The sequence below is a fragment of the Stegodyphus dumicola genome, chromosome 9, assembly GCF_044657685.1.
Source record: "Stegodyphus dumicola isolate Sdum_Otavi_A_Nest chromosome 9, ASM4465768v1".
NCBI lineage: Eukaryota > Metazoa > Arthropoda > Arachnida > Araneae > Eresidae > Stegodyphus > Stegodyphus dumicola.
The window spans coordinates 161,276,901-161,303,434 of NC_140776.1; the positions used below are offsets into that span (position 1 = coordinate 161,276,901).

At 32.5% G+C, this 26,534-nt stretch overlaps 1 protein-coding gene across 4 annotated transcripts in view; it reads right to left on the reverse strand.

Annotated features, from left to right (window-relative positions):
• The window catches only part of RyR (Ryanodine receptor), a 406,107-nt gene that overhangs the window by 112,598 nt on the left and 266,975 nt on the right, over nt 1–26,534 (reverse strand). For all 4 annotated transcript variants that reach the window (XM_085824283.1, XM_085824285.1, XM_085824284.1 and 1 more), the window contains exons 75-81: nt 26,186–26,273; nt 25,917–26,051; nt 22,223–22,387; nt 21,250–21,309; nt 20,982–21,125; nt 18,521–18,633; nt 458–551 (exon numbers count right to left, since the gene is read on the reverse strand). In XM_085824283.1, coding sequence (XP_085680409.1) covers nt 458–551; nt 18,521–18,633; nt 20,982–21,125; nt 21,250–21,309; nt 22,223–22,387; nt 25,917–26,051; nt 26,186–26,273 — 799 coding nt within the window. The remainder of the gene's footprint in view (nt 1–457; nt 552–18,520; nt 18,634–20,981; nt 21,126–21,249; nt 21,310–22,222; nt 22,388–25,916; nt 26,052–26,185; nt 26,274–26,534) is intronic.

Consider the following 26,534-nt stretch of genomic DNA (forward strand, 5'->3'; position numbering starts at 1 on the left):
ATAAAGTACATATTTGAGACTCTAACTTAATTTGCCGTTTTTCTGAACATAATTAGAAAAAAATATAATGCAACTTTTCCGCGTTTTGATATTTTAGGATAAATTTGTTCAATCAAAGTAAATTTAAACAGGACAGTATTGTTTCAAAGCGTAACTCAGATACACACACATACTGGCAATAAATACATTGAAACTATAACAAATGTTTCCGTTTTTAAGATCCTTGGAATTTGAGGATTTGAATGCCCTATCCCTAACAAATATGGTTTTTGCCAGACAAAAACAAAAATTAGACCCCCACCAATCTATTACGGCGGGAAGATTTCAAATGACCATTCCACGTTCTTGAGGAAACTTTAGTTATATAATTCATGAGAGGATTCTTTTTGCTTACAAGTTTAACGCTTTCTGCTTTAGCTTAGGAAGTAGTTGCATTATACAGTTTTGTTCTACTCACCGTGAGATTCTCAATGAGTTGTTCTTGCCCAGTGTTTTCTTCTTCTAGCCACATTTCTTTGTAGATTTGAAGAAAAATATTGATAGCTCTGTGTCTGTTATAAGAATACAATTTGATTTCATTAAGTATAGATTTAAAAAAGATTAAAGTATTGCATTAAAAAAAGGATATAGTAATACAATGATATGCATTTCTTTTAAAATTAGATTTAAGCTGAATAAATTGTAGGTATACAGCATGCCAATTAAAATATATTCTAAATAGTCACAACTCATAAGCATAATGTTCACTGCAATTATTATTATTCTATGTATTCAAGAAGCTAGTTAGAGAATGTAATATTTTTAACTCTTAATAATTTCAAAAGATTCATCTCGTTTTGAGAATTACACGAATGTGATATATGCAATCTGTATTATTAATTGTTTTGAAAAATAGACGGGATTTATAAAAATATTAATTATAGATTAGATCATTCAAAGTTTTAAATATTTTGACTGCTTGAAATGTAATCGGGAATATTTTCCCCATTAATATACATTATAAATACGAATATCCTTACTATACAGCTTTGAAAATATTCAACTAAAACATTACTTAGAAGTTCGACAAACTTTTATAATTCTGTGTTGTTTTTAGTCCAAAGGGATTTGAATCCCGAAGGACTATTAGTTTCGTTTTGGCATTTTGCGTCGGACTCATAAATGTCGGTTCACTTTTCAAACTGTTGCCACAAAATGTTAGAGTCCTGCATTATATTTGAAGAAATTAAATAATGAAAAATCTGCATAAATGTATGTATATTTTTCGTATTGTGATAAAACAACGGTACATAGAGTCATCGAATTTTGAATAACGTAATCCTCCAACGAATATGAGCATGTGGAAGACCAAATTTGAAATTTGAAATTTGTTTTATGATCGATTTCCTATTTTTTAAAACTTTGACGAATTTTTGATTAACAAACTCAAGGATTTCAAAGCGAGCAATGGCAACGTTGTGCAGAAAAAACATTTTTATCTCCAGCGCGTGAGTCTCTGTATCGGAAATTCTAAAGATATGCTCGTTTTAAAACTATTTTGCGATATTGCTGTTGCACTGGATCTTATGGTTTAAGTGCGAGGAACATGATATTTAATAAAGAAAGGTAACACACAAAATGTTAAAAAACGCCCCTTTGGACGTAATTTAAAATCTGAAACATTTCAGATTTTTTTTTCCATTTATTCATTTTCATTTATTTCAGCATTTATCTCTGATTTGACTGAAATTCATATGTCACAGCACACGTGCATACAATTAAAATATACCTTTCTCTAAATGGACTATGAGTTGTTGACAGCAACAAAATCTTTCTCTTGGTAGTGGCATATAGTTTGAAAGCTTCTGTCTTTATTTCTGTTTCTAATTTTATTCAAATGATAATACATTTCTTTTAAATTTTGTTATTTTTCTGTTTATACCTTATTAGATTTTTAAAAAAATAAGTTCAAAAATAAACATGGCTTCTTAAACTTAAATTCTTTTTTAACTGAGTTTTAATTTTACTCAACCGTAAAAATTTACTTTCATGAGTTGGCAGCAGTAGCTATTTTGTACTTTAGAAGAGGAGCAGATTAATTGTGTGGTTTCCATATTTTAAAATTTTTTGAACGATGAGTACTTCTTTGAGGTGTTAGACTGCAATCTAAATTTTCATACAGCAAATCTCTCCTCAGCTTGTAATGATTAGATATATGAAAAGCGAAACTTCAGAGATTTTACGTAAGGAGGACTCCAGTGATTTTTAAAATTTGTGCTACTTAATTATACTTTATTGTGTACTCTTTGGGTTCATGCTAGACATTTTCACTAACTTGTAAAGACTAAAGCAAGAAATATTCAGCCTTTTACTTTTAAATAAAGAAATATTTTTTAATTAAGGATAATGTTTAATTATCCTTAATTAAAAAATGATTAAAAGTCTTAATTTCAGCCTGGATTAAGCTATCTATATTCAATGACTTTATCCACTGAAATACTGAAAGGTTCTTTCATGGAGTGATACGAAGGGTACTATCGAAGGATCGAACGAAACTGGTTGATGTTATCCTATCTATGATGAAGCCTATTTTCTGTGTCTGGGCAGTTACCACAGTTTCTGTAGGCTTTTCTACCATATCTGTCAATTTTCAGTCCTCTGTGTCTGCCAGTTCTAAGCCTGGCTATGGCTTTAGTCATATGTCGATCTCCACTGATGTTATGGAGCCGTTACCTTATTGAAATTGAATGTTTCTTCAGTCTATACTTGCCCATGGTGTTTGCACTCCAGAGGGAGGGAGCCTATAGCCCCTAGAGAGCCCGTTCCAAGGGTGATGGATAGAGGAATACCTCCGATGGTTTTTCTTTATGTAACAGAAGTAAAATAAAATACCTTCCACGGACCAACATGCAGAAGTCCAACCCATCGGCAATGGCACTAATTTAAATGATGGCAAAAATGGGTATGCTAGATTTATCTGCTATTATTGCGCTAATGTTTAAAGGCAGAAATGTAACATGTTCTCAGATTGGAATCACTTCTTTCGATTAACTCTGTCCTTATGAAAAAAGAACATTAACACACCAAACTTTGACATTCTTAATTAATTTTCCTCAGTTATAAACAGCAAGTCAGTCTAAATGCAGTGTAAGAAAAAGTAAGCTGCAAAAGAATCAAACTTCAGTTTAGGAAGAAATTTTCATTTTAATTTAAATGAAGAAAAATTAGAATGGACATTCTTTAACCTCAGATGTGACAGCTATATATCATTTTTGAAATATCGTATCACAAAACCAAAATCCATTTTATACTTTCTTGGAGAAACATGACATAAGATACAAGAGCAGAGTATTCTAATCTCATTTTCTGAAGTTTATTTCGATGAAAGGTTCTGACAAAATGCCTTATTAAAGCCGTTTGTTTGCTGTATGTTCCCTTTAATAATTTTCCTCAGTTATAAACAGCAAGTCAGTCTAAATGCAGTGTAAGAAAAAGTCAGCTGCAAAAGAATCAAACTTTAGTTTAGGAAGAAATTTTCATTTTAATTTAAATGAAGAAGAATTAGAATGGACATTCTTTAACCTCAGATGTGACAGCTATATATCATTTTTTAAATATCGTATCACAAAACCAAAATCCATTTTATACTTTCTTGGAGAAACATGACATAAGATCAAGAACAGAGTATTCTAATCTCATTTTCTAAAGTTTATTTCGATGAAAGGTTCTGCCTTATTAAAGCCGTTTGTTTGCTATATGTTCCCTTTAATAATTTTCCTCAGTTATAAACAGCAAGTCAGTCTAAATGCAGTATAAGAAAAAGTCAGCTGCAAAAGAATCAAACTTCAGTTTAGGAAGAAATTTTCATTTTAATTTAAATGAAGGAAAATTAGAATGGACATTCTTTAACCCCAGATGTGACAGCTATATATCATTTTTGAAATATTGTAACACAAAACCAAAATCCATTTTATATTTTCTTGGAGAAACATGACATAAGATACAAGAACATCTCATTTTCTGAAGTTTATTTCGAGGAAAGGTTCTGACAAAATGCCTTATTAAAGCCGTTTGTTTGCTGTATGTTCCCTTTAATAAACAAATTATCAGCAATAGCTGTTAGCCACCGAATCAAAGAATACATATGTGAAAGCTGAACCAAAGTATACGTATGATATTTTTAATCCCCATGTTAAATGCGTTCCACAATATTGTGCTATTTGTATATTTATGAAGTACAATTCAATCAATTAATTATATCGCTTATAGGTAGATAATGCATCTATATTTCTTTATTTAGAGGTATGCATATTTTCTCATATAGTTTTACAAGCGCCTCTTCATATGACACTTTAGACAAGAATGTCTTTTAACAAAGGATTCACCTCCACATAAAGTGTACCTTTCACGACTTTTTAAATTTTTTTGGTTCAGACATTTCTTGTTTCTTGTTGTTCTCACCATATATGGATATATGCGACATACGTATATATATAATTCAGCCATTTTGACTTAAAAATGTTCCGTGATTTAAATTATTTCCTAACACGAAAGAGAAATTTAGTGGTTCAATATTTTTAGTATATTTTTAATATTATATATATATATATATATGTAATAATTTTGATGCGTTGTCATGATGGCAGAGTCGCAAGACGAGACGAAGATGACGAAACGGGATCCCGACAAATCACCAATCATATCCAATTAGTTTGGCAGAAATTTATTCAATCATAATTAAATGTGATATATTTCTATGAACATTTTTTTTTTTTTTTTTTTTTTTTTTTTTTTAGTCCAAAGGGATTTGAATCCCGAAGGACTATTAGTTTCGTTTTGGCATTTTGCGTCGGACGGATAAATGTCGGTTCACTTTTCAAACTGTTGCCACAAAATGTTAGAGTCCTGCATTATATTTGAAGAAATTAAATAATGAAAAATCTGCATAAATGTATGTATATTTCTCGTATTGTGATAAAACAACGGTACATAGAGTCATCGAATTTTGAATAACGTAATCCTCCAACGAATATGAGCATGTGGAAGACCAAATTTGAAATTTGAAGTTTGTTTTATGATCGATTTCCTATTTTTTAAAACTTTGACGAATTTTTGATTAACAAACTGAAGGATTTCAAAGCGAGCAATGGCAACGTTGTGCAGAAAAAACATTTTTATCTCCAGCGCGTGAGTCTCTGTATCGGTAATTCTAAAGATATGCTCGTTTTAAAACTATTTTGCGATATTGCTGTTGCACTGGATCTTATGGTTTAAGTGCGAGGAACATGATATTTAATAAAGAAAGGTAACACACAAAATGTTAAAAAACGCCCCTTTGGACGTAATTTAAAATCTGAAAGATTTCAGATTTTTTTTTCCATTTATTCATTTTCATTTATTTCAGCATTTATCTCTGATTTGACTGAAATTCATATGTCACAGCACACGTGCATACAATTAAAATATACCTTTCTCTAAATGGACTATGAGTTGTTGACAGCAACAAAATCTTTCTCTTGGTAGTGGCATATAGTTTGAAAGCTTCTGTCTTTATTTCTGTTTCTAATTTTATTCAAATGATAATACATTTCTTTTAAATTTTGTTATTTTTCTGTTTATACCTTATTAGATTTTTAAAAAAATAAGTTCAAAAATAAACATGGCTTCTTAAACTTAAATTCTTTTTTAACTGAGTTTTAATTTTACTCAACCGTAAAAATTTACTTTCATGAGTTGGCAGCAGTAGCTATTTTGTACTTTAGAAGAGGAGCAGATTAATTGTGTGGTTTCCATATTTTAAAATTTTTTGAACGATGAGTACTTCTTTGAGGTGTTAGACTGCAATCTAAATTTTCATACAGCAAATCTCTCCTCAGCTTGTAATGATTAGATATATGAAAAGCGAAACTTCAGAGATTTTACGTAAGGAGGACTCCAGTGATTTTTAAAATTTGTGCTACTTAATTATACTTTATTGTGTACTCTTTGGGTTCATGCTAGACATTTTCACTAACTTGTAAAGACTAAAGCAAGAAATATTCAGCCTTTTACTTTTAAATAAAGAAATATTTTTTAATTAAGGATAATGTTTAATTATCCTTAATTAAAAAATGATTAAAAAGTCTTAATTTCAGCCTGGATTAAGCTATCTATATTCAATGACTTTATCCACTGAAATACTGAAAGGTTCTTTCATGGAGTGATACGAAGGGTACTATCGAAGGATCGAACGAAACTGGTTGATGTTATCCTATCTATGATGAAGCCTATTTTCTGTGTCTGGGCAGTTACCACAGTTTCTGTAGGCTTTTCTACCATATCTGTCAATTTTCAGTCCTCTGTGTCTGCCAGTTCTAAGCCTGGCTATGGCTTTAGTCATATGTCGATCTCCACTGATGTTATGGAGCCGTTACCTTATTGAAATTGAATGTTTCTTCAGTCTATACTTGCCCATGGTGTTTGCACTCCAGAGGGAGGGAGCCTATAGCCCCTAGAGAGCCCGTTCCAAGGGTGATGGATAGAGGAATACCTCCGATGGTTTTTCTTTATGTAACAGAAGTAAAATAAAATACCTTCCACGGACCAACATGCAGAAGTCCAACCCATCGGCAATGGCACTAATTTAAATGATGGCAAAAATGGGTATGCTAGATTTATCTGCTATTATTGCGCTAATGTTTAAAGGCAGAAATGTAACATGTTCTCAGATTGGAATCACTTCTTTCGATTAACTCTGTCCTTATGAAAAAAGAACATTAACACACCAAACTTTGACATTCTTAATTAATTTTCCTCAGTTATAAACAGCAAGTCAGTCTAAATGCAGTGTAAGAAAAAGTAAGCTGCAAAAGAATCAAACTTCAGTTTAGGAAGAAATTTTCATTTTAATTTAAATGAAGAAAAATTAGAATGGACATTCTTTAACCTCAGATGTGACAGCTATATATCATTTTTGAAATATCGTATCACAAAACCAAAATCCATTTTATACTTTCTTGGAGAAACATGACATAAGATACAAGAGCAGAGTATTCTAATCTCATTTTCTGAAGTTTATTTCGATGAAAGGTTCTGACAAAATGCCTTATTAAAGCCGTTTGTTTGCTGTATGTTCCCTTTAATAATTTTCCTCAGTTATAAACAGCAAGTCAGTCTAAATGCAGTGTAAGAAAAAGTCAGCTGCAAAAGAATCAAACTTTAGTTTAGGAAGAAATTTTCATTTTAATTTAAATGAAGAAGAATTAGAATGGACATTCTTTAACCTCAGATGTGACAGCTATATATCATTTTTTAAATATCGTATCACAAAACCAAAATCCATTTTATACTTTCTTGGAGAAACATGACATAAGATCAAGAACAGAGTATTCTAATCTCATTTTCTAAAGTTTATTTCGATGAAAGGTTCTGCCTTATTAAAGCCGTTTGTTTGCTATATGTTCCCTTTAATAATTTTCCTCAGTTATAAACAGCAAGTCAGTCTAAATGCAGTATAAGAAAAAGTCAGCTGCAAAAGAATCAAACTTCAGTTTAGGAAGAAATTTTCATTTTAATTTAAATGAAGGAAAATTAGAATGGACATTCTTTAACCCCAGATGTGACAGCTATATATCATTTTTGAAATATTGTAACACAAAACCAAAATCCATTTTATATTTTCTTGGAGAAACATGACATAAGATACAAGAACATCTCATTTTCTGAAGTTTATTTCGAGGAAAGGTTCTGACAAAATGCCTTATTAAAGCCGTTTGTTTGCTGTATGTTCCCTTTAATAAACAAATTATCAGCAATAGCTGTTAGCCACCGAATCAAAGAATACATATGTGAAAGCTGAACCAAAGTATACGTATGATATTTTTAATCCCCATGTTAAATGCGTTCCACAATATTGTGCTATTTGTATATTTATGAAGTACAATTCAATCAATTAATTATATCGCTTATAGGTAGATAATGCATCTATATTTCTTTATTTAGAGGTATGCATATTTTCTCATATAGTTTTACAAGCGCCTCTTCATATGACACTTTAGACAAGAATGTCTTTTAACAAAGGATTCACCTCCACATAAAGTGTACCTTTCACGACTTTTTAAATTTTTTTGGTTCAGACATTTCTTGTTTCTTGTTGTTCTCACCATATATGGATATATGCGACATACGTATATATATAATTCAGCCATTTTGACTTAAAAATGTTCCGTGATTTAAATTATTTCCTAACACGAAAGAGAAATTTAGTGGTTCAATATTTTTAGTATATTTTTAATATTATATATATATATATATGTAATAATTTTGATGCGTTGTCATGATGGCAGAGTCGCAAGACGAGACGAAGATGACGAAACGGGATCCCGACAAATCACCAATCATATCCAATTAGTTTGGCAGAAATTTATTCAATCATAATTAAATGTGATATATTTCTATGAACATTTTTTTTTTTTTTTTTTTTTTTTTTTTTTTTTAGTCCAAAGGGATTTGAATCCCGAAGGACTATTAGTTTCGTTTTGGCATTTTGCGTCGGACGGATAAATGTCGGTTCACTTTTCAAACTGTTGCCACAAAATGTTAGAGTCCTGCATTATATTTGAAGAAATTAAATAATGAAAAATCTGCATAAATGTATGTATATTTCTCGTATTGTGATAAAACAACGGTACATAGAGTCATCGAATTTTGAATAACGTAATCCTCCAACGAATATGAGCATGTGGAAGACCAAATTTGAAATTTGAAGTTTGTTTTATGATCGATTTCCTATTTTTTAAAACTTTGACGAATTTTTGATTAACAAACTGAAGGATTTCAAAGCGAGCAATGGCAACGTTGTGCAGAAAAAACATTTTTATCTCCAGCGCGTGAGTCTCTGTATCGGTAATTCTAAAGATATGCTCGTTTTAAAACTATTTTGCGATATTGCTGTTGCACTGGATCTTATGGTTTAAGTGCGAGGAACATGATATTTAATAAAGAAAGGTAACACACAAAATGTTAAAAAACGCCCCTTTGGACGTAATTTAAAATCTGAAACATTTCAGATTTTTTTTTTTTTTGAAAAAAATGACGTAGGAATTTAAGAAGCGAAGCAGCGCGAAGATGTTATCAAGGTAGAAGCTAGCAAAAGAATGACGTAATTAATTCACTTGCGGTATTTATACTAAGCCTGATGTATAAGTACAGCTAATCTGTGACTGGTTAATTTTAGTTGCCTTTTTTAAGTAGCATTGTATAACATGGAATGATCTCGAATTTGGGAGAAAACATATGTGTGTGTGTAAGATAGAAAACATGTAAATCAGCTTTACAATTTAATTTAGTAATAACCTCTTAATTCCGTGTTTTTAATTTGGGTATTTCCTATCTGTATTATAAAAGTAGTAATAAATTTTATGAACTGCGCCATTTTTCTAGATCATTTCATCTTGCGTGGCTTGCATAATACTAATGACGTAACTAATTCGGAACCTAATCTCACAATTTCGAGAACTGAAACCTTTCTAAACTAAAATAAAACCGTCTCTTAGTTAGCCTCCATAAAGGATAACTGCACACTTTTAGCTTTGGCTCTCCTGTAGTCAAGATACTACTTCGCGTCGCTTGCTTTGTCGTGCTACTATCTGTGCCATTATCTAAAATGTGATACTCTGTATAAAATTGGGAAGTGCGTATTGCGCCCATGATCATGTGTGATGAAAAATATACTTTTGATAATTAGTTCTTATCTAACAATAAAAGTGATATTCAATTCGGCCATGTCTGTCTACAAGTATTTCCTTCAAGTGTCATCTTTCTAACTACGCAGTAACTTGTCTCCAGGATATAACGCAGAGAACTATCGCCAATCTGTTACAGCTTATTCCAAGTCATATTATTATTACATATACGCATAATTGCAAACATAGACACACACACACAAGTATTTAGATACCTCGCCGAATCCCTATGATCCTCACTTAAAAAGAACCCCCAGTAGACCACTGAAGATAAATAATACTTTTTTAATGTTTTTATTAGATATTTATAATCTCAAGCTTTAATGTGTTGCTTTAACTGATGAATTATGGAAGTACTTTTAAATCCTTTCATTTACGCTTTCTTCCCTTCGTTCATTTCATCAATGAAAGGTAATACAAATTTTCTCTAGATCCGTATTTTGTTATATAACTGGCCATGTTTATGTTTCTTTCAATTCTAAGATATTTAAAGCACTATTTGAGGATTATTTTTAATTTTGTTTCAAATTTTACAGTAATATCACAAATATTTCATTCCTTTCTATTCGGATTCCACATAGTTCTCAATTTCTCTCTTTTTATGCATATCTGTGTGTAAAAAGGGCAGCATATCATTGTATCAAGACAAGTACTTAGAAAACTGGACTCGTCTGTCTTCATAACAGTAAAAAATACACGTTAAAAATACAAAAATTGTAACACATAGTAATATGTTTGCTCTTTACAAAGAGAATTATTAGATATTAATCAAAAATAACTAATCTAAAAAGCATAAAAGGAAGGGCAAAAAGCAGGGATGTATGTGAAAAATTTAGTGTTAAAAAATCCAGGGATATGTAAATCTCAATGCCAAAATGCATTAAAATTCTGCCGAAAACAGCGGATAATTTTCACAATCAAAAAAATAAAAAATATTCATTTAGATAAAATTGAGAACATTTCGCTTATTTAATAAATGCCATTTTGAGTTATACAGTATTTTAGAATTTTTCAAACATAGTATTAAAACCTTTTTTACTTTCATGCAGATATAAAAGTATATTAACTAAACACTTCAAACATGTAATTTTGCTTTAATTATAAAATGGGAAAAATAGAAGAAATACAAGAAAAATCATCTGTATAATTATTTTAACCGACTGTTTTTTTTTTTTTTTTTTGCCGACGAATAAGCATCGAATTTTCTGTTTTAATTTAATGCTTTGAATTCCCATATGGAATATTTGTCATTCATTTTTTAAGACTTATAAAGCAGATGGCCTATTATGAGACGTGGGTGTCTTCGTTCCAGCTGGATTTATTTAACAGCAAAAACCTGTAAAAACTAGGCATATGAGAAAAGTCTTATAAAACGATTCAGGCTTTAGCAAAATAAATTAGAAAATTTTTTGAAATAGTAGTACTCAAGTATACTGTTTGCAATTTCTTTCACAAAATAATGGAAACGTCTTAGAAAGAGAATCGAGCCTGTACGATTTGGTTGATTTGATTATGGGAAAACCTGCTAACAGAACATAATGTTCTCACTGATAGATTTAATCGTCATCCATTTAATCTTAAGTTGAATGGTCATAGAATAGCTGCACGCGAGAATAAATTCTCGTAGAACTGGATTTTCTCCCTCTTTCTAACGACGACGCGAAATGGATGATTGGGGTTTCGGCCCTCGCTCTTCCCGTAATGGAGTTCGAGAAGTTACGAGGAGTTGAGACTGAATGAGAGAGCACGAGCTACAGAAAACGAGAAATGCATGTTCTGAAAAGTTTCCGGAGTGATAATTGTCTACAACCTTTGTGTATTACATCGCGGTTTTATATTTCTGCAATTTTTATACATTCCCTCGTCATAACTAAAGCACGTGATGCGCATTTTGTGAAACTTATGATGTAGCTGAAAAAAGGCCTAATGCTCTAACTTAAAAAATGAAGTGAATTCCATTCCAGAATCTTTTTTTCAGAAAATAAGTGATACGTCGTAATCAGCTTGACTGCACCAGTGCAAGTGAGAATGAACTAATGTTTGCAAAGAACGATAGCCTGCGATGTTGACAGATTATGTCGAAAGGAAAGTGAATGCACGTGTCGCGTGTGTAAACAATATTTGGAGTGATAATGTATACTCGTATTTCGTATTTAGTCTAGATCAAGATTTTATTTATTCGTGAATGACATAATAAATTAATGTGATGCAGTTACGAGTGTATTTATTGAAAAGGTACTATACGTCATAGGGTAAGTGAAATGTTTCATTTATTTCTCTTTCAAAGATTGTGACTCTCTTTTTGACGCTCAGAGCGTGTCCCGTTTAGTATTAATTACACACCACCACATAATGGTGCCACACCATCACACAGCAATCTGCGTAACTAATGGGATGCTATTTCGGAAGACTTAGGGAAACTGGGTTATAAACTGGTGTGCAAAACTTAAGCAACAATGTGAAAATTTAGCAGATAGCCATGAAATTGCAGAAAAGGAGGTCTGGAGATCAGCACAATGAACACGTAAGTCAGTAGAAACATCATGCGTATGCAAATATCAGCAACGAAACGTCAGATGCAAGTGAGCGTACACAAAACGCGTGATGTCGGCGCGCGCTGCTCAACAGTAGAATAAAAGGAAGGACGGAGACGCAATTCAACATATTCGCTCCAAGTGCCAGTGAGTCAGTTCGTGAAATATGGCTAGAAGAAATCACCTAGACGACTTCACACGTGGAAGAATGATCGGAAAGCTGGAGGAGGGGCATATTGTCACCAGTGTAGCTGCAGAGTTCCGAATCAACAAAAGTGTCGTTTCGTGCGCTTGGAAAGCGTTCCAAACCACAGATGCAGCTGTTTAACCACAGATGAAAGGTTGGTGGTGGCCGCCCGAGGACGACAACTGCAGGGGATGACCGCTATATCGTCCTGCAGGCGAAAAGAGGCCAACAGCAGTCAGCAAACTCCATTGCTCAGCAACTCTGTACAGCAACGAGGCGACAAGTGTCTGGCCAGACGCCTTCACAAAGAGGGCCTATTCGCCCGCCGTCCTGAACGCTGCCTCCCGTTGAAAGTTGGCCACCGACGCGACCGTTTACAGTGGTGCAGAGAGCACAAAAACTGGACAACTGATCAATGGAGTCGTGTCCTCTTTACGGATGAGAGTCGGTTCACTACCAGAAGCGATTCTCAACGCGTTTTGATTTGGAGAGAGGTCGGGACCCGGTTTTATCCCAGTAACATCAAGGGAAGACACCGTAACGGTGGTCCTGGAGTTCTTGTCTGGGGAGGCATTATGCTGAACGGGCGAACTGAGCTCCACGTTTTCGACTGAGGATCTGTAACCGGGGATCGCTATTGTGAGGAGGTACTCCTTCCCCATGCCCCATGTGCGTCTGTTCCGAGGTGCCATTGGCCCAGACTTAATTTTTATGGATGACAATGCACGGCCACATCGGACTCTTGCTGTTAAGGAGCTACTGGAAAGTGAAGATATGACTCGAATGGATTGGCCAGCGTACTCCCCAGATTTAAACCCAGCAACTCAAATAGATGCTGATTGAGGAATGGGCACTCCTACCGCAAGAAATCTTGCAACAGCTGGTTCTGAGAATGCGGAGACGGTGCAAAGCAACCATTGCAGTGAGGGGAGGGCATATCCCATATTAAGGAACATCTGCTTGTTGTTCTTCCTCTTGGATAGACAATCATGAGTCACGATACTATGCGTTCATTAAAGCTTGTTTTTGTTTGATTCCATTTGTATGCATTGTATTCCTTTTTCAGCTCCGATGCTTTCGTCATCCTTTACGTACATAATACTCTCCTTCATTTCTGCATTTCCTGTCTCTCAGTTGATTTCTCGTGGAGTTATTGCAAAAAACCCTGCTGTTGCTTAAGTTTTGCACACCAGTGTACTTACGTTACAGAAACGCCCAGGCAGCCAACATCTTTGCCAAGAATCGAATACTGACCGAACAACGAATGTTCAGCGACTTTACCACTCAGCCACTGCTGAAGACTCCAACCTACAGGAATTCTTGCCAGCTAGGATGAATATGATATTATGAAAGAAGTTGTTGTTATTGTGAATAACCTCCTAATATCAAAACAAGATCACAAAGTTCATCGTGGAAAGGACGCAAGATCGCGCCGGGCGCTGGCAAGAGCTTTCGCACCATACAGGTACGACTTTGCTCAGTTCCGCCTCCCAATTTTGAAGGAGAGCACCCCTAGCGGAACGGGTCTGAATGTCTTCCACCCCACTTTTCCTTCCTCTCGGATTACAAACATGTATGTCTACTCCGGTATTCGAACCCGGAACCTTCGGTATGGCAGTGAGAGTCACTAACTACCAAACCAGTTGGGCGGCATGACAGAAGTGATCAAATTTAAGTCATTACGCCAGCATATAGCGGATTTGAATTTCTGCACAACTGCAAAGCAAAATCAAGATTATTTTGTAACCATTTCTCATTAATTAAAGACATACGTTCATACGCTGCGTGGCCGTTTCTGTGATCATATTGTTTGGCCAGATTAATGGGTAGTAGTTCATTTATGGACAAATGTTCAGTTCGGATGGCTCAGTTGCTTGGTCTTGCTATCATTATGACCATGTTACAGAATCAAGCATGAGACAAAAAATTTAATTCGATGGCTATTCTGTAACTGCTTAAGGTTGCTTTCGATTTCAAAGAGGCTTTCAAATTTGGGAAATAAATCAGAAGTTGTATGTAGAAAGCTCGAAGAAATCTCTTAACCCGTGAGCACACGCGGCGGGTATGTCATACCCATGTGCATTTTTCTTTTTGTATATTTCTCACCCATTCTTTCATAAAAGGACGAAACTTGGTGTAGCTGAGTTCAAGGTCACATACTTAAATGGGGGAAATTCCTGAGGTGGCAAGTGCAACGGTTTTTTAGGACCAGCATTGTTCGGGCATGTCATACCCGCGCGTGTACTGGCATTTCTCAGTGAGTCACTTCGCACTTCTCGTTTTCAAGCTTTTAGTATAAGTTTTTCTTGAGTTGTAAGCATGGCGCCGTATATTCCTTACGATGAAGAGATGAAAAGATTGAGAAATCTCCTTGAAACAGTAGGAAGATGTTGATGACGAAGAATATAATTAGTAATCATGATTCATCCATATAGAGTAGATTCAGATACAGAAACAGAAAATGAAACTCTGGAATGTAGCAATGAGTTTTATGTTGGAAAAAATGGAGTAAAGTGGAACAAAAATAAATTCCGGACTAATGTTAGAATTGGCGCCAAAAATATTATAACTAAACTCCCTGGAAATACAAAGTATTCTAAAGACGTCTCAACACCTCTAGAGTTCTTGTCATTGCTTATCGACGAAGATATGTTAAAACATGTAGTTGATAATACAAATATTTATATTGATTCAATACGAGAAATTTTCACTCGTGAACGGGATGAGTACTTTTCTCAAAGCCAATGCAGCTAATAGAAAATGTTCAAAATGAACGACGACGAGCATCTGTGGTTCCTGATTCTGGACGAACACTGACCACTGATGAACATGTTAACAATGGACCACCCTCCAAAAAACTTAAAATGACTTACAAGAGGTGTACAGAGTCTCCAAGAAAAAAGATAGAAAGACTAGATTCATTTGTGAAAATTGTAGGAAAAGTATATGTGTGGAACATATGACCTCATTTTGTAAACAATGTTCAAAAAATTGTAAGTAAATAATTTTTCATCTCCTTATTGTTTCCTATTATGTCTAAAATGAAGTATTAACTTGGTTTTACATTTTAATTTCTTTTAAAAAAACCGATTAATTTTTTCCTGGCAAATTTTTAATTACAATTTTTTAATTCGGGTATGACATACCCGGTGCGTGTTCTCGTGTTCGTCGGATCGGTGCGTGTGCTCGCGGGTTAAACAAAGTACACCAAACATGTCGACCAGTCTACATTTCTCTACAGGATAGCACTTCTCCATGTTCTGCAACTGCTACGAGAATATTTCGATCTTAGATTGGCCATGTAACGAAGAACATTTAAGAATTCAGTGAAAAGAACAGATAAAATTAGTAATATGGAAGTTAAGCATGAAAGATTATCAATAGCAAAATTGTTTTAACTCATTCTTCGATAGCAAACTTTTGTCTAATTTCTCAGTAGAAAGCATTACCCTAACGTAGCCATTGGTGGTTTATATCGTGCTGGTATTTTGAAATTTAAATTACGTCTTTAAGTATTAAAAAACTGCTTTACTGAAATTTGCACACTAAGTTTAGATAAATTATACCGTTCTTTCCTTGTGTTGAAATTTCAACTCTATGTAATTACTTGTAATACAAAAGACAAACATTCTGAGTTTTTTCAAACTGTATCTCGTGAGAGCCTACGTCATATATGACTTATTCAAATGTTTCGCATTCGATGTAGTCATTTATGCAGTTATTTATAGCTGCATTATTTTACTCTTGGCTCTTATACGTGCACCTTAAATATGTTTCTAACAATCAATACTTTTTATCAGCTGTTTTTAATTGAATGATTATGTTAAATTACGTAGCATAATGTAAACTTAAAAAAACAATTTCATATTAACATGTATAAGCATTTGATAGGACACAGAATGCATGTGTACCGTCTGTTCTATTAAACGTATGCACATCTTAACACAAGTGATATATTTTTATATCCCTAGATTTTTTAAAGTGCTTCTATTAGTTAAACTTTACAGGATATAATACCATTCTAAATCCTTGAAGTGTAAAAAGGCGGTAAGCAAGTAAAAATGAAAAGCAAGACACAAAAAAAGTGTGTAATTACCTCCGTAGGTTGTAAAGGGGAACACTACGAAGACAGTTAATAGCTATGCGCTTCTTGGAAGTCGACAGCAACTTCTGCCAGGCTGTTCTTGCAGGACTAGGATTATGAGCCTATGGGGGATTGATCACATGCCAACAATATAAAGTCCACACACGGGAGGAATTTAACTGCTACCATTACACACGTTCGATTAAAAAGCTACGTGAGCAAAAACCATGTTAAACTTTTCTCTAATAAAATTGGCAATACTATAGGGAGTTGTATTTTAAACACGCAAATAAGATAAGAATTTGCGCCATATTTTTGGCGTATTGTTATTTTATTTTTGTGTTTATATACAGAAATTATTCTTCTAATGAAACATTACAATTTATTAATCTTCTTTTCTTTTGATTCCTTCTAAAATAGTCCCCAGTTAAAAAAAAACACGCATCCAGCACTCATTGTTTTATCTTTAATTTATACTAAGAACATTCATTATAGTATTTCAAATATCACATTGTAAACTATGAATGTTTCCCATACCATTACTACACACCTTAACAAGACTCTAAAGAGATGCTCACAAGTATGTTACAATTTCATGCATCTTGATATTTTTCAGTAAATCCATACTTAAATACTTAGTTGTCCTTTTATGTTTAAAAATATAATTGTCTGCTATTTAGCAAGTTTAAAGACAAAATATTTTTCTCCAGTATTACAATTAAACCCAAATTAAACCTGTATTTTCCTCTTTGATTCTACCTCGAATTTCTGTTTCCTGAAATATATAATTTTAATAAAAGTGAAATTAAATTGCAGGCCATTTATTACAGTCAAAAAGTATGAGCTACGCATTTTTTTTAAATAATAAAATGTTTTTACAACTCAAATTTTCTACGTATTTGTAAAAATTCTCAAATCACGTGAATTTATTTACTTCTAGAGAATTCTGCTAACCTTAAAAAGGTAATTTTAAAACTTTGTTTTTGGAGGATGAGCGTATAAGGACTTTATTCATTGCTTTTACTGAATATTTACATTGATAAATATATTGTTATGAATTTTGTTTATATGTAAATAATTTTAATGAAATTATATGTGAAATTGTAGTATTTTTTATAGCATGCCATGAAATACTTGAATGTGACGAAGCTCTACCGGAAAGATGAGATTACAGGGCAAGTTTATTTACAATAACATTGAGATAAAAGGGCTATCTCTCTAAATTGGTAAGATGGCGACGGCTTGGTAACTAATTTTTGTCGCCAAAAGTCACCAAACTTGGCGACCATATGGCGACATTTCGGTCTGCTTCCTGTATAGATACCTGATACTGTAATTGAATAACTATAATTGATCTTTATGTGTAACGACCCTTATATGTAATTTAACTGTATATGCCTTACAGTAATTTCGAGAAATGAAAGGTGCTAGAAATTTCTCGGCGGGTGGGGGATAACTATATAAGTCCTGTGACAGCATCGGCTCTGAGTTGCTGAACTCGGAGTATTAGGATATCCGGGAGAGCTTCGGCAATTAGATGCACTTTTCATTGCGTTGTGTTTAATGTTATTAGTAGTTTGATGCGTAACTACTGATTGGTCTCTGTGATACTGAGAAGAACTGTCCGATTATTTTTTGGAAAGTTCCAGAACTGTAAAGTGTTTCTTTTGGTAAAATTAATTTTTCCAATACGTTACGAACTCGTACGTACGCGATGATATTGATAATTATGATCTCAATAAGCATAAGAAAACTCTGCGTATTTTGACCTATCTGATCTAATTAAAAATTAAAGACCTATAGCATACGCAATCATTTATATATAACCACATTATTTCACAAATCTAAAAGTGCGGAATTTCTAGACATGCTGTAAAATTGTTGCATTATTTTTTCCATTGACAGAATATTTAAATGTTAGACCACGCATTCAAATAGGTTAGTTAGTTAGTTTCAGAGTTGCAGCATTTAGTTGTCATGCTGATAAAAGGGACATCCATGCGACTTATTTTACCTGGGTAAACTGTGTAATGATGTCATACGGAAACACGCAATCACAGCTCGTTTTCTTTGCATGGATACAACACTTCGAATCATACCTTTCATTTGACCTTGAGGGTGGTCGATCTGCACAGAAGCAAATTTCGTAACTAAAATGCACATTTTTTATTACAATGAAACGCTTATAGCATGTTCTTCCTGTTTTTAATTTCAATTATAATCTGGTTTATGTAATTAATCCACTTGCAGACGAGGTTTATGCAGATTACATGGCATTGACAGCGCAGAAGGATTCATTAGCTTTAAAATATTGATTGCACTTATCAGCTAAATTAGGAACTTAATATTTAACTGCAGGTATGCAGCTTACATTAAGCAATATATTCTGTTTTACAATTTAGTGTTATAGTTTAAAGTTTTGCTATACAACAAAGGACCACATAATGTACTAAAAGTTTAATCGAATAATTTTCCAAATAAAAAATAAATATATTACTGAAGCCTGTTAAATTTGATTGTATGTATATGTTGCAATCACATAACGAACTGTCTAAAATAAAGTAACAATTGTACACCTACTAGCTGGTCAGGTGGCAAAATTCAAGTTGCATTTATGTCTCAGGACAATGACTATGATATATGTATTAGATATACAGGTAACAAAAATCAAATTATTTGGCGTAAAAAAGTAAACATTTTTAGAAACGCCATTCCAGTATCTCGTCCACCTTAGATACTTTCACGCTAAATACCATTTTTAAAAAATCGTGTTAGAGTAAAAATTCTATTTAATTATTTGCAAAACGTTCCATAATTTTACATGCACATTTCGTAAAGATATCACTTTCAAGGGACCACTTACAAATTTAATAAAGAATTCGGAAGGCAGAGCCTTTAATAACGAGAAGCGCAACTTTTGCTTGTAGCATCTCCTTTGTATACCTAAAAGGCTTTGAATTAAGTCAACTAATTACCGCGTAGAATTACTAAAATTAATAAATCCATTCTTGATTCTTTCATTCTCCGCGAACATTTTATGTATAAATGTGGACTTTTTGCTTTTAATACAGTGAAGCATAATGGATATTTTACCAATTGAAGTTTTTGTTCCCAGTGGAACGTAAGAAAAATTAGATATTATTTTTATAAAACTCTGCTATTCAGAGTATCGAAAGTGTTTCATGGAATTCTCTTCTTCATTTTAAAAGCTTTAAATAGAATTGTATATTTAGGACAAATTTTTAAGAAAATCTGTAGCTACCCTTTCAGAATACCTAGTATATTAAAAATATAATTTATTGCTTTTGAAATATATATAATATTATTTTTCCTTTTCTTTTTCACACGATGAAGAAATCAGACATTCAGCAAATGGAATTACTTTTAGTTTGTAATTGGAAACGTCATGAAATTTAATCGCAAAAACTCGCAGAAATTCTACAGCAAAATTAACAAAACCTAATATTAGGAATGAATTTAAGCTCAGAATCAATCTATGAATTAAAATTTATTCATGAAAATTTTCAGGTTTTATAAATATTATGCGTTAGAATACTGATATATGAGTCTAATGTGTATCATTAAGCACCTATTTCAGACATAAAAGATGCTGTTAAAATCTGGTCAGAGGACAACTACGATTAGAAATAGAGAGCATTTCTTTTTTTAAATGTATTCTCACATAAGTGCATTGACAATACGTAAAAAAAGTATTTTTATATTTATCGTTAATTTATTTTCTGTAATATATCTTCACTGAAACATTTTTTTATTATTTGGTATCCGTTGTATGACAAAACTATATTTTGTAAGATCTGCCTTCGTTATTAATAACTATTACTAATTACTAATTCTTATTGGCATAACACGGAACTTATTGAAAAGAAACTAATATTACTAATAGTTTTATTCACATATTATATATGAACTCAAATTTAGACTAAAATATGACTGGTAGTTACGAAAACATGACAGAGGATTTTCCATCATGTTTACAAAGCACAAGAGCATTTATTTGTGCATTTTAATCATCTATAATAAATTCAAATTTCGTATATTAAAGTTTTTCATGATAATTTACTTTATGGTCCTCAGAGGAAGAAACACTTTAATTTGCCAGTAATCTGCAAAATTCTACTTAGAATTCGAATACATTAAGTTTCATAACTAAAAATTGTAGATTTTAATGCTTATCTCCTAAATAATAAGTTACTTATCAATATAAAAAAACTGAATTAAATAGATTTATTTATAAATATTTTAACAATTTTTCTTAAATTAAATTTATAATGTAAATTAAATTCATAATGTAATTTATAATGCAATTGAAGACCAAAAGATTCAGTTCTTTTCTATGAAATATTTTGAGTTTTACTGTGTATATAATTTAAGCTATCTGGATTCTGAGTACATTTGGAAGTAATAATCGTTACTTCTCTTTTATGATTAAAGCAGATGATAAATATTGTCCTTACCATATGTAAACCATAAAGAACTTTAGCCATGTCTATGATTTTCTCAACCAATTCATCAGGAGAAGTTTTCTGAGTGCCTTCTCGCTTTGTACCCAGTTTGCTATACAAGTAGTGTTGCCAACTCATCACGTCACTTGGATCAATCTGAGAATTAAGCAAAAAAATTATAAATTTTAGAGATCAATAATATTTAAAAAAAACATAATATTAAAGATTTTTTAACGTAATATTAGAACTAAATTACGCTAAATAAAGCATCATATATTACCTTGTCTGGCAGCGTCAGCTGTAATTTTATGTAGTCAAAAATATCATATTCTTGAACTTTCTGAAAATAAAAAGATATTTATTGGTATGCGGAACATACTATTTTATTAATTTACGTATATATATTCCATTATTCTACATCGTATAAGTCTAATAATAATAAAGTTGATAAAAAGAATCTATGCGTACCTCATTCCATTGTTCCAGCAATAATTGTTTAGTTGGATATACTTTTCGTGATTTTTGTCCTCGAATAAACATTTCTATAAAAATAATACTATTCATTTTTTCATCCACCTTTTCCTTAAATACTATTTTCCTGCATTAATTACTTGTATATCACTTTTTCAGAGTAACGTTTTCCTCATAAGTTGTTTGTGGAAAAGTATGCATAATGTAACATGCTTAACGTAATCGTTCCTCATAAGTTGTTTGAAGAACTGTATGCTTAATGTAAAATAAACTATTTATTTCAAATGTGAAACAGTTTCCTAGCATTCATCTCCCCCCCCCCACAAACACACAATCTCATACAAAAATGATAAATTAAGGTTTCACTGTACATACTAATTAATTTAACCATAGATTACGTAAAGGGTACTCGAATGTGATTTCGTACTCAATGATATTTCTAATGTAAAAACTTAATAACTTGTAAAATGTAAACAGCTTATTTCGTTTGTCCAACATAATAAATTCCAGTTTATTTCATGCAAACATTCATTATGGGAATATTACTTCTATAATTCACCCTCTATGTTTTCAACTTAAATGTGAAATGGCTACATATTTAATATTCTAATAAACTTTCATTAATTCTCTAGTAAATAAATTTAAGTGAGATATTTATCGTTATGTTAAAGTGATTATATTCAATAAAGAGTCACGAATCAGGATTAATCATTATGAATTTGATTCACTTATTTTACTTATTTTTTTAAGCATAAAGGTAATGAATGTATCATGGGTCTTACCCCTTTGAGGAACATATCTTTTGCATGTTGTACGAGTTCCTGCTCTCGGCCTGCAAAAAGATTTAATCCTATTGGAAGCAAACGTTTCAGACAAGCAACCATCAAGCTAGAAGCTAATTCCTTTTCTTTATCACGTTTCACATCTCGATCACGTTTCTTTTTCACCTGCAATAAGAATTTGACATTAAAACAATGTATTCTTTTTCACCTCCAATAACAATTTGACATTAGAACAATGTATTCTTTTTCACCTCCAATAACAATGTGACATTAGAACAATGTATTCTTTTTCACCTCTAATAACAATTTGACATCAGAACAATGTATTCTTTTTCACCTCCAATAACAATTTGACATTAGAATAATGTATTCTTTTTCACCTTCAATAACAATTTGACATTAGAACAATGTATTCTTTTTCACCTTCAATAACAGTTTGACATTAGAACAATGTATTCTTTTTCCCCTCCAATAACAATTTGACATTAGAACAATGTATTCTTTTTCCTCTCCAATAACAATTTGACATTAGAACAATGTATTTTTTTTTCACCTGCAATAACAATTTGACATTAGAACAATGTAGTATTCTTTTTCACCTCCAATAACAATTTGACATTAGAACAATGTATTCTTTTTCACCTCCAATAACAATTTGACATTAGAACAATGTATTCTTTTTCACCTCCAATAACAATTTGACATTAGAACAATGTATTCTTTTTCATCTTCAATAAAAATTTGACATTAGAACAATGTAAAATTATATTATTGGTTTTGCATTTGCGGATTTAAATTCACTTTTAAAAACCGCAAAAGTAACAATATTGAATTACACAAAACTCAAACTGTATTTCAGGCTGAAGTTTGCCTAATACAAGAATAAAGCTTCAGCATTAAAAAAGTGCACAATGGACCACAATATCAACACATTAGTTCAAAATGAGAATAATGTATTACGACATACAATAATAATATTTCAGTTTTAAAATGAAGTACATTGCACAAAAAAAGGGGGGGATATTTCTATATCTCTCGTTCAACTGGGACAATTGACGAAATTCAACGTGCGTTTTTTCATGTCTCGAAAGTGATATGTATTAGATTTATAAATAGCGTTGTTTTAATATAGGTATTTTGACACAAAATCGGACGTTTCCTGAAATGAAATGGCAATTTCTTTCCATATTTGGATTCTACGACTCAAATTATGCCAATTTATCAAAATCGCTCGAGTAGTTTTAAAAAATTAGCTCTCAAAATTTTAGCTCCTCAATGTTAATTGAATTTGATATATATTTATTAATCTCTCTTTTCTTATTAAACTTACCTGACCCCTTCTTCCAGAATTCAAAATTTAGGCTAAATCCAAATATAATTCGAACATTTTTAATGATTTCTTTTTAAAATTTGTATTTTTAAATATTTTTTATATATTTTTCGAAAAACGTTTTGTATTATAACCTATAACGTTTTTAACGTCGTCTTAAAGTAGATGTATTTCTAGACACACTTGCAATAATTTTGAGTTTTTATTCAAAATTTTCTAAGATATACAAGATTCTAAGATATATATGAATTTACATATTGGAGCGATTTCAAATTTGGCAAATCTCTTTGAGCGATGATAGCGCCAAATGTGATTTACGTACTTTGTTAAAATTATTTGAAAGTACAATGAAAATACGAACGAGGACTTTTTTCTCACTCATCTACAATGAAAAAGTAAAGGAAAATAGGTTGCTGTAAATTAAGAAGTTCGCCAAGTAAATTATGTTTGGCGAAAACTGAAAAATAATAGGCCAAGCTAAATTTTTGAATTTCTCCGTAAATTTCGCGCTAAATTTTACAAAATGTAATATTTAGGCATAATTTGAGTCGTAGTATCGAAATATGGAAAAACAATTGGTATGACACTTGAGAAAAAGTCCGGATTAAAGTCTTATTGGAGCGATTTTGAGTCAAAATACCTATGTTAGAATGATGTTATATATAAATCTAATAAATATCCTAAGTCGCGCTTTCGAGACAAGATAAACGAAATTTGAATTTCGTCAATTGGCTCAGTAGAACGGGAGATTTAGAATTGTCCCCCCCTTTTTTTTGCAGTGTACAATAACTACAAAATTATGTTTGTAACGTTTTAATTTGAATGATTTACGGTTTAATACTTACTTTTAAAGTTACACAAAAATAGGTAAAAAAATTAGCAAATTTCGAGTCACAAGCTCAGGCCAAATGACTGCCTTTTGCCTATTTTTAATTCCAAACCGGCTTTGGTCTCTTTCCATACGTTATTAACAATCATGTATTAAAATATAACGTACTGTAATAGTTTTATTTGGCTATTTAGTCTAAAACTACGTAAAGTTTTCGTCAGAGGGCTCGTATGTAAATTAAATTCTTAATTCCATGCTCATCATATGGAATTATTACGAATTTTTTAATTAACAGGTCGACAACTGCAAGCATTTTTCATGGCAAAGTGATAATAAGCATAGTAATACAGAATAATGCATTAGTAATTCGTAATATTGCATAATGCTTTGGTGATTAGTAAAATTATATGATGCATTAGTAATTAGTAATATGCAATTAATTACGCTAGCAAATAGTATTTAACTGCTTTATATATTAGTAATTATTATAATTAGTGCATTAATTATTGTATCATATATAAGTAATTTTTATAATTACTGCATTAATTACTGTATTATGTATTAGTAATTACTAATATTCCTAATTACTAACGCAAAGATAACTAGCATGGCGTGCATCTCCAATCTGACGAGCATAACTGACAAATGAATTTAACATGCAATCACAAACTACTATATCGTAATTATGTTGACAAAACAACAGCATATTGCATCCTAAAGGAAATCCGTAATAATATACTGTTACAAAATGTAAAGGCGCGGTGAGATGGCTTTACCGCAAAGCAGGTTTAGGGTTGCCATAAAATAGCAAGTAGAGCAGGGTTGCCTCGTTTGGCGAGAAATCGCTTATTTGGCGACAAAATTGGCTATATACCATGGACGGTTGGAGAACCTTCTGGAACGAGTTCTTACCGGTTTAGTCCCTGGTTAGTATATAAACCCTGCTGGTCCGCAGTCAGTCAGTGTGCTTCATCGAGAGAGAAAGTGTGCGTCTCTCATCGAGTGAGTGTGTCTCGTCTAGCGAGTCAATCTCTGCGGAAGCCATCGCGTTGAAAGCCGGCCAGAGTGCCGAGTGGGTCGTCGAGTGCACCGAAAGAGTCTCATAGAGAATCGTCGAGAGAGCGTGTTGAGCTCCGAAACGACTGAACCGAGAGTCAGGAGCTGTGCTCTGTGTGTCGTCGAGTGCATTGCGAGTTGTAGCGTGGAGAGTCTCGAGAGTACGTGGAGTTCCAAGAACGACCAAGCAGAGTCGGGAGCTGTACTCTGGAAAGCAGAGTCTGGTGCTTTACAGGAAGCTTGTCTCCACCGTTATTACCTGACAGTGTGAAGGCTGTGCCGCTGATTGTTCCAACGTGTTTATAGTAGTTCATAGACAACTGTAAAACGTGTTTTGGATTGACTAATAAAGTGTGTTTCGATACTTCATAAAGTGTCGTCGTTATTCACTCCAAATCTATGCGAACCCCGTACGAACGTGAAGGAAGAAAATAACAATTGGTGTCAGAAGAATAGGAAAAACGTAACAATAATTTTACCTTTTTAGACGATGTAGCAGTTTGTTGGACATTTTGAACGCTAGCTCTTCCTCTGCCTGCCGCAGCAGGCATGATGAGAGACATGTTATCTATTTCGTGTTGGGAAATAAAGTTCTGCTCCTCTCTCCGGAAGTACTGTAAGAAAGAAACGAATTTTAACCCAAGAAACTATACCAAAATGAAATAATTTGCGTATTAATATACTTTTAAAATATTTAGTCCAACGTTTCAGAAATCAAAACTTTGAAAATAAAAATTCTGCAAATTACCTGACTTTTTGACCACATATTAAATATCTGAGCCACATAGTTATACACCGCTTCGGCTTCTTTTGTGTTGTGCTTAAGCCAATGAGCTCTGCAAGTAAATAAAATTTAACATATTTCAGTCTGATGCTTTAATATATGATACTTAAAATTGTAATTGACGCATGGCCAAAACAGGAGTGTTTCTATAATAAATTAAATACTAGTAAAATGATTTATTAAGTTAAAGCCTATTTTGCAGACAATTTTACATTTACGAATTACGTAATTTAAAATTTAAGTTATGATTTCCTAGTATCTTTCAGAATGTTTCTATTTGGTCAGTCCATAAATTCGTGCGCATTTTTGGTAA